Source organism: Cyprinodon variegatus, unplaced genomic scaffold, assembly GCF_000732505.1.
Source record: "Cyprinodon variegatus isolate N-32 unplaced genomic scaffold, C_variegatus-1.0 Scaffold156, whole genome shotgun sequence".
NCBI lineage: Eukaryota > Metazoa > Chordata > Actinopteri > Cyprinodontiformes > Cyprinodontidae > Cyprinodon > Cyprinodon variegatus.
The window spans coordinates 1162150-1171223 of NW_015150609.1; the positions used below are offsets into that span (position 1 = coordinate 1162150).

Sequence of the window (9074 nt, forward strand, 5' to 3'; positions counted from 1 at the left end):
AGAGCGTCAGTGGAAACATGCAGAAGCTGGGCCTCCACCAGGGGGCGCTGTTGCTCTGCAGAACAGTTATGAACGTCAAGCAGTCAGGTTTATTTGAGGGCAGATGGATACGTGTGGTTAAATCTGTAAACGTGTTCGCTGAAGGGAGCTGATTGGGTTAATGACTGTCAGTCAGAATAACAGAGACGGCTCGGCCTAACGGGACCTCCTCCTCCTCCTCAGGACATCAACGCTCACGCCTGTGTCACTGGGAAGCCCATCAGCCAGGGAGGGATCCACGGGCGGATCTCTGCTACTGGAAGAGGCGTCTTCCACGGCATCGAGAACTTCATCAACGAGGCGTCCTACATGAGCCAGATCGGGATGTGTCCAGGCTTCAAGGACAAGACCTACATCATCCAGGTGAGTCCCCGTCCTCCGCAACCACAGAAGGCCATCCTCTCCTGCTTTTGGTCTCGAACCCTGATCCTGGAGCTGGTTTAGACGTCCTGCTGCTGGCTGATGGGACCCTCTGCTGTGTCTGCAGGGCTTCGGGAACGTGGGGCTCCACACCATGCGCTACCTGCACCGCTACGGAGCCAAGTGTGTCGGGATTGCAGAGATGGACGGCAGCATCTGGAACCCCAACGGGATGGACCCCAAGGAGCTGGAGGAGTACAAACTGGTGTGTTTGGCAGTGAACCGCTGCCCCCTGCAGGCAGAGCCATGGTTCTACACTGGTTTCAACCAAAGTTGTTTTAAACTTTTTGATTTCCGGTTGATTCTGAACATCTTTTGCACTTTTATCATGTTTCCTTTCCGTCTCCAGGCCAACGGGAGCATCGTTGGCTTCCCGAACTCAACCCCTTATGAAGGGAGCATCCTGGAGGCGGACTGCGACATCCTGATCCCGGCCGCCAGCGAGAAGCAGCTGACAAAGAGCAACGCTCACCGGATCAAAGCCAAGGTAGCGGTCATTAGCGGCTGAGCGGCTGGAAGCGGGTCCAGAGAGGTGAACCTGACCCGCAGTCTGTGCTTCCATCAGATCATTGCAGAGGGAGCCAACGGTCCCACCACGCCTGAAGCCGACCGGATCTTCTTGGAGAGGAACGTCCTGGTCATCCCGGTCAGTGGGCGCTACGGTGCGTTCTGCACCCGCTGTCGGTTCTGTCGGTGCTGAAAGTTCTGCTCTCCCCCTGCAGGACATGTACCTGAACGCCGGTGGCGTCACGGTGTCCTACTTCGAGTGGCTGAAGAACCTGAACCACGTCAGCTACGGCCGACTCACCTTTAAGTACGAGAGGGACTCCAACTACCACCTGCTGAGTGAGTGGGCTCCTCCCCCTGCTGCCTGGACCAGAACCTCCCGCTGACGGTTCTGGTTCTAACTTTCCCCCGCTCTCCTCAGTGTCCGTCCAGGAGAGTCTGGAGAGGAAGTTTGGGAAACACGGCGGCTCCATTCCGGTGGTTCCCACCTCAGAGTTCCAGGCTCGGATCTCGGTAAGTATTCCCACAGTCCAGCCGCTCTTCCTCCTCCTCCTCCTCTACCTCTGTGGCTGACATGTTCTGTGACAACAGGGAGCGTCTGAGAAGGACATCGTCCACTCGGGTCTGGCCTACACCATGGAGCGCTCTGCACGGGTAAAACACACACATTCATCTTATTGTATGTTTGTTTTAAATCCTGCTGATCCCATTGATAACCAGGATGTACCTGAACCCTCCCTGACCGTTAAGCAAACAGATTCAACCATGTTTGATTTTCTCCCAACCTTCTGATTCCTGATGGGGGGCGGGGGGTCGTTAGAGGCTGATCGCCCCTCGTTACCACCTGTACAGCTACACCACGCACCATCAGGATGAAAGTCGGCCCGATCGAAAAATTCTTGTACAAATTTTACGGTAGCGGTCAGGCTAACACGCTAACCGTTACTGGGACGCACCTAACAATGAACATAGCAGGTTTCTGAGTAGGAATTGAGGACCAGTTCTCACTGGGAGGGTAAAACCAGAGAGAGGTTCCTCACTCTGATGTCAGGAGCACACAGACGCCAGGAAACAGACCTGATGGTTTCTCTTTCTGACCCCGAGAGCCTCTCTGAGGGGGTTCTTAGAACGGGGGCCATCATGGCAGAACCAGAGTCATTCCTTTCTGACTCTGTGTGACGTCATGGTCAAACCCCAACAGAACCAGAACCACTCGATCTCTGCCGTTCATCGCTTCGCATTTAGAGACACTTCCCCAGAACATGTTCTTATTTACTCTCTTCCAGAACTCTGAGTTCTGGTGGGTTCTGGTTTGACCGACCTGAACAGAAGCCCAGACCCCTAGGCCCAAAGCGGAGGTGGAAGTTTGCATCTCCTTAAACCCCGCCCTGTTGGCGAAAGGAACAGAGAGCAACAGATGATGGTGGATCTCAGGGCAGAAGAAGCCAGGCTTTACTGGGAAAGTAAGGTACAAATGTTAGAGGGCAGAAATCCAAGAAGGGCCTCGGGAATAAAAGTGTAGCAATGACACTGCCTTCTGGTAGAGAGGGAAGGCCATCCCACCTGAGAGGACAGGTACCAGTGATGTCATGGCTCTACAGTCTGTGATGAACCCTAATGAAGCACGGGAAACAGAGTCCAACATTTGAAGACATGAAGAAGAGTTCTTATAAAAACGGTCACCAGAATCTAAGACTGATAAAAACGTGGCAGAGACAAGACGCTTTTACTCTGAAAGAAAAACATGTCTTATTACCAAAGAAGCTCAGTTTAACTTTTAATTTCTTAACAAGTTTATCAATTAAAGGGAAACAGCCGAAAACAATAAATAATGGTATTATTAGCATAACAATGCATATTAGCATATTAGCTGTGTTTATTGCATAATGCAAAATGCGTATTATAATATCTGACGGAGTGCAGAGCAGACATGGTGGTTCTGATCAGACCTCAACAGCCCAGAGTCCTGGTGTATCAGAAGAGACGGTACATCTTTTCTGGACCAGAACCTCTGTGCATTTTGGAAGCCAACCTGGGTCCGATGGAGGACCGAGGGGCAGCAGATGGTTCTGGTAGCTCTATGAATGATAGCTCTATGAATGATAGCTCTATGAAGGAGCTGATTGGAGGCGTTTCCTGTTGCAATGACAGCTGAGAAGCTTTTATTTTGACAGTCACTGTGTTTCCTCTTCCTGCAGCAAATCATGCAGACGGCCAACCGGTACAATCTGGGTTTGGACCTGCGGACCGCCGCCTACGTCAACGCCATCGAGAAGATCTTCAAGGTTTACAGAGACTCTGGACTCATCTTCACCTAAAGTCCTCTTTCCGGCCTCTGAGGCTTCTGGATCTGGAAGTTCTGGTCCTGGTTCTCCTGTCTGAAGCTTCTGGGTCCGGGCAGTTCTTATCTTGCCTTCATCAGCTCTCCTTCATTCCTCCTCTTCCTCACAGTTTACAGCTACAGACCAGAGATCTTAGAACCATTAAATGACTCTGAGGCCAGAACCAGGTGGACCGGGTCCAGCTGAGCCGGTTCCTCTGAGACTCTGACTTTAACCTTTTTATACTGATTCTGTTCTGGTGAAGACTAACTGAACCAGAACCAGCGGCGCTTGAGGAGCAGTTTGTTCCTGTTCAGCTTCAGTGAGATGGACAGGGACAGAACTGTGACGGTCCCACTGGACCCCCACATGGTTCTGGCCCTCTGTAGTTCTAGCTGAGACCTGGTTGGGGGAGCTGTCTGCTGAGTCAGGACCAGAAGCTCCTGGTCCGTTGGGTAGGTTCTTTCTGTCTCTGTTCTTTCCTCTGCTTTAAGTTCTGCTGCTTAGTTTCTACGGTTCGGTCCAAAAGCAGCTTCAGACCGGTTCTGCTCTAGATTTAAGGTCCTATGGAACCGTCTGTGAGGCTGAAGGTCCAAAACTCCTAAATGTTCCGTTTCCAGTCGCCGCTCTGCTGGAGCTGACCCTAACCAGAACCCCCAGTTTGGACCGGGTTTCTGCCATGTTTGGACTCTCCAGAACCTCGGATTAATGAGAAGTTTCTGAAAAGCACTTTAAAACGTCGACGATACCAAAGAAGTTCTGATGAAGCCAAAAGTCCAGAACAACCAAAGCATCAGAACCGCTATTAAGAATCAGGTTCAATAATCCAACAAACACCAAATGCATACTTTAATAGAAAAACTATAAATTATGTTTATGTAAATAAAACCAGAATGTAGAAATATAGAATATAGATTACCTTTAAAGTTATGAGCTGAATGAGATTTTATTTTTATTTGAATATTACCAAGAATGAAGCGTTTGGTTCTAAACCTCGTTTTATTGAACCAGAACCGAATGAAGACCAGATGATCTGCTGCTGGTTTTCTCCTCAGATTAACAATAAAATACATTCCTAATATATTTCCCCTTCATTCAACCCGTCGCTCAGGGAGGATCCTGGAGTCAGGGGTCTTACTCGGGTCCCAGAGGGCCCCTGCTCTCCCCTAATTATAAAACAATCAGCTGCTGATTAATCGTTTTTTTATTGATTTCTCCTGGTTCTGAACATTCAGAGTAGTTCTATAATGACCTGATCTATGCAAACCCAGGAGGTTCTGCTGCTGCTGCCCTGTGGCCACAGCGCCCCCTGTTGGCTGCCTCTAAGCTGCTCTGCTTCATGGAGCCTCTATAATAATGCTGCAATATTTTCAGGTTCCTTCTGCGTTTTATTCTGTCTGGATGTTTTAAAGTGAAATAAAGTTCTAATAAAATAAAACAAACTCATGGTCTGTGTGTTTTCTGAAAATAAAAAGGATCATTATGATCAGAACGTCATGATTTAAGTTGGGATCCTGTTTTTATTCCAATTTTTCCTTTAAGTAAAAAATAATTCTGATTTGACATGTTTTCTTTTATAATCTATTTCCGGTTGTCGGTGGGCGGGTCTTAACTTTCCACCAATCAGCTGGCCGTGTTCCCGCCGTGGCTCCGGAATTCCCCTCAGCTTCGGGGATTTCCGACACTGCTGTCAGCCTGCGGTCACCATGACTACCGCCCCGGAGGGTGTCAAACTGCTGCTAAGCACATTTCCGGCGCATTGGGTGGCTTCAAAATAAAAGCATAAAATGTGTCCCGTGCAGACGTTGGGGTCCAGATTCAGCCCATGGTGAGGCGCCCGGGAAGCAGTGTGGGGTTAAGGGTCTATGCTCAGGGGCCCAGAGTGGCAGTCTGTGGGAGTGGGACTCGAACTCATAACCTTTGGATTCTATGCCTTAAGCACAAGGCTAGCACTCCCTTCATCTGATCATCTGTCCACGGGCTGCAGCTGAACACAGACACGGAAATAACCCACCGCTTTAATTTGAAAATCCTGAGCCGGAAGTGCCTCGCGCTGCTCTCTGGGTCCAGTCGGGAGTTTTTGTTGGAAGCAGAATCGCGCAGAGAGTCTCGGAGAAAGAAATCAGGTAAAAACCTTTTTATACCTGATTGAAACGCAGCAGAACCGAACCTGGACCGGAACCGGGTCAGTTGGGTCAACTTGGTTTATGTTTAAACCGAAACTCGGAGCTCGGATTAAAGTTCGGGCCTTTGAGGTTCGGTTCTGACCCGGAGAGAAGCTGGGCGGTTCCGGTTCTGCTTCAGTAACTCATCCTGGTTCTCATAGATTAACCAGCAGAAACTGGACCAGAACTTCAGGACTGGCTCCTTCCAGTTCTCTCTGTTAGAGCAGAACGTTCCGGAGGTTCGGTTCTGATCCAGAATCCTTTAGATGTTTGGTTCTGCAGCCCCTGCTTCCCGTCCTGGGACCAGAACTCCATGACAGTTCTGGAACCCGAGGATCCAGATGGTTCTGGGGTCCCTGGTTCCTCCAGGGAGTTCTGGTTCTGGTTCGGATGGAGGTGTTTTAGAACCAGTGGGGGTTCTGTTTCTGGACCGGTTCTGATTCTGTTTGTTTGTTTTTGCAGGAAAGGAGCATCTTCCTCCTCCTCATCATCATTGGTCATGGCTGGAGCTCTGAGGTAGGCGGTCCATTCAGGCCCGGTTCTGGAGGGAACCAGAACAACAGGCTGGGGAAGGGGGTGGGTCGGAACCAGAGGTCCAGTTGGTTTGTGTAGAACCCTGTGGTCCATGTTCTGAGCTGACGTTCAGAACCGGCGTGTTCTCCAGGTCGGCCTCAGCCTGCAGAACCTCTGAGCGACATCAGAACCTGCTCAGGTTCTGGTACTGATGCTGAGGTCCGGTCCAACCACCTGTAGAACCATCAGAACCTCCTGCAGCGTTTGAAGATCCAGATCTTCTCAGAACTCCTCTGGCCTCGCCTGACATGTTGGAATGGCTGAGAACCGGGTCAGAACCGGATCAGCATGGAACCAGGAACAGTTTGGGGCTGTCAGAACCGGGCCTCCAAAGGGGCTCAGACCCAGTTGACCCAGAACACGTGTGCTGCAGAGGCGTTGCCATGACGACGGGTTTCCTCTCTGGGTTTCACAGAAACAGAACCGACTCTGTGAATTCCTGCCGACTTCCCCGTCCGGTGTTCTCTCCTCTGATTGGCCGGTGCCGTCAGAGGGGGCCGTCCCGGCGGCGGGGGGTAACCAGGCCTGGGCCGGGTTCTGACTCAGGCCCGGCCGGGTTTTTCTCTGAGCGCAGAGCGACAGGAAGCCCAGAAACCACCAGAGAGACGGAGGAAGCAGACGGAGAGCAGAACGGGTCGGTTCTGGTTCTGTCTGCCTGCTGCAGGTTGGTTCTGGTTCTGAAGCTTTGGACCATCTGTCCCGCCTGATGGTCCAGGTTCTGGTCCTGGTTCTGGTTTGTTGTCAGTCTGTTTGGGTCGGTTCTGGTGGATGAGCAGAACCAGGCGATGCTCCTCTGTCAGTCCTCCTTCTGCTGGGCCGTCTGTTGTCATAGCAGCAGTGGATGACATCATCAGCAGCACGGAGGCTCCGCCCCCTCCTGCTCTGGGATTCTGGGGGTTTTCCTGCCGCCGGCCGCTTCCAGGAAGTGACTGCGAACAGACGGGGGAGGGAGGGAGGCGCTGAGCTGGATGTTGGGCTCTGCTGGTTCTGACTGCCGGCTTTGTTTGGACCCGAGTCGACCCGCTTTGACCTGCTGTGTCTCTGTGTTCTCTGCAGGATGACGGAAGCTCCGTTCATGAACTACGACAGTGAAATGGTGAGTCTCTGATCCAGGTTCTGCTCCTCAGAACCAGAACCTGGATCTGTTTTATTCTCATATTTCCAGACTGAGATCCAGAACCGAATCGGGTCGTATCGCTGTTTGGTTCTGCTCAGAGTTCTAACCAACGATCAGATGTTTCCAGATGTTTCCTGCCGTCACGCTTCAGAGGTTTTTATGTTTACTCGTCTGAAGACGATCAGCTTCAAACAGGCAGAAGTTCTGCTCTGAACAGAACCCGCTGGCCCAGAACCCAGCAGGTTCTGTTCAGGTTCTGTAAGGTTCTGACCCAGAGAACCCTTCTGCAGCAGAACCAGAACATCCCAGCGTCTCCTCCAGGCTCTGCTGGCAGCAGAACTTCCTCCTTTAAAGTTCTGCAGGTTCTTCCAGGTCCGAGTCCGTCTGGTTGGTTCTGACGTCTCAGAACATCTGAAGGCAGCGATCTGAAAAGGTCCGGTTCAGAATAAACCCGACTCATTAAGAACCCAAACATCTGCAGCCAGATGGGTTTTAGCTCCAGAACCGACAGGTGGTTCTGACCCACTAAGGTTTCCCTTCAGAACCAATCTGGTTCCAGGCTTTGATGGAGCCGCGGTCCATCAGAGGGCAGGAAGTTCTGGTTCTGTCTAGAACCCGTCCTGCTGCCCCTCTAACAGAACTCACTTCAAACAGAACCTCAGGAGGAGAACTGGGGCAAGGTCCAATTCTGATCTGGTCCTGTCCGGTTCTGATCCAGTCCAGTTCTGATCCAGTTTGACTCTGATCCAATCCGGTTCTGATCCGTTCCAGTTATAATTCAGATCGGTTCTGATCTGGTCCGGTTCTGATCCAGTCTGGCTCTGATTAAGCTCGGTTTTAAACAGGTCTAATCAGTTCCGGTTCTGATCACATATGGTTCTGATCACATGTGGTTCTGATCCAGTCTGGTTCTGATCCGGTTCTGATCCGATGACGGATGCTTCTCTCTTCTTCTGCAGATTTCTAACTTCTTGCCGTACGACTTCACCCCGATGGACATAAAGATGGAGCCGTACGTGACGGAGACAGGTGAGCCGGACCCGACCCGCTAACCGGTTCTGATTTCTACAGGTTCTGGTTCTGAAGACCCGGTTCCTTATCTCCTCCTCTCAGTCCCTGTTGGTTCTGGTCTCTGTGGTTCTGGTGAAACCTTCTGGGACTGGATCTTCTGAAGTTCTGGTTCCTGACCTTCTGGGATCAGAACCTCAGGCTCCAGGACGCTTTCTAAAACCTTCCTCTCATTCCGGGAGATGATGGAGATCCCCTGAGCAGAACTTTCTAGAACTCATCTGTCTTACCAGAACCCCATGATGGTACCGGAACCGGAGAGTCCAGAACCTTCCAGGTTGACTCAGATTAAAGCTTCAGGGGTTCTGATCGCAGCTGTGTTTGTGTTTCAGCTCATGGTCCGTACATCCAGATCATCGAGGAACCCAAACAGGTGAGACTTCTATTCGGTTCTATTGGGCCCTAAAACGCCACCATGGTACCATCTGGTACCAGAACCCTCATGTGGTCCATGGTGTTCTTCATGATGATGATGGAGCTTATTTTCTAGAAACAGGAGTCAAACCTGAAAACGCTTCAAAGGCTGAACTTTCAAACTAAACGTTTCTAAGAACCAGACTGGGATTCCGGTCCTCATGTTGCCGTGGAAACGGACTCCCCATGTCCCCCAGCAGCCTGCTCATCGCTAAAGCACTCTCTGCTGATGACGTAGTTTTATCTACAGCGATAATTTATTTAGTGATGTTTGATTAAATGTGGGATTAGATTCTGATAATCTGACGATAATCCAGAGAGATTATAGCTGATTCTTTAGCTAAATAGGGAAAGGATGTTTCTACATGGAAGAACTGTTGAAGGTTCTGATCTGTGATGAGTGAAGCTGATCAGTCCAGAAGACGGGTTCAGAGTTCTGACTCTGGTTCT

General features: G+C 50.7%; 2 protein-coding genes across 2 annotated transcripts in view; both read left to right on the forward strand.

The window, feature by feature from the left end:
• glud1 (glutamate dehydrogenase 1) overlaps positions 1–4704 on the forward strand; it is an 11464-nt gene extending 6760 nt beyond the window's left edge. The window contains exons 6-13 of the mRNA XM_015377539.1: positions 223–402; positions 527–664; positions 809–946; positions 1025–1105; positions 1182–1305; positions 1388–1479; positions 1558–1620; positions 3165–4704. Of these exons, the coding sequence (XP_015233025.1) occupies positions 223–402; positions 527–664; positions 809–946; positions 1025–1105; positions 1182–1305; positions 1388–1479; positions 1558–1620; positions 3165–3284 (936 nt within the window). The 3' untranslated portion in view covers positions 3285–4704. The remainder of the gene's footprint in view (positions 1–222; positions 403–526; positions 665–808; positions 947–1024; positions 1106–1181; positions 1306–1387; positions 1480–1557; positions 1621–3164) is intronic.
• Positions 4705–5326: 622 nt separating this feature from the next.
• Positions 5327–9074, forward strand: part of nfkb2 (nuclear factor of kappa light polypeptide gene enhancer in B-cells 2 (p49/p100)) — a 12158-nt gene continuing 8410 nt past the window's right edge. Inside the window, exons 1-5 of the mRNA XM_015377537.1 lie at positions 5327–5413; positions 5915–5968; positions 7082–7121; positions 8102–8171; positions 8543–8583. Of these exons, the coding sequence (XP_015233023.1) occupies positions 5952–5968; positions 7082–7121; positions 8102–8171; positions 8543–8583 (168 nt within the window). The 5' untranslated portion in view covers positions 5327–5413; positions 5915–5951. The remainder of the gene's footprint in view (positions 5414–5914; positions 5969–7081; positions 7122–8101; positions 8172–8542; positions 8584–9074) is intronic.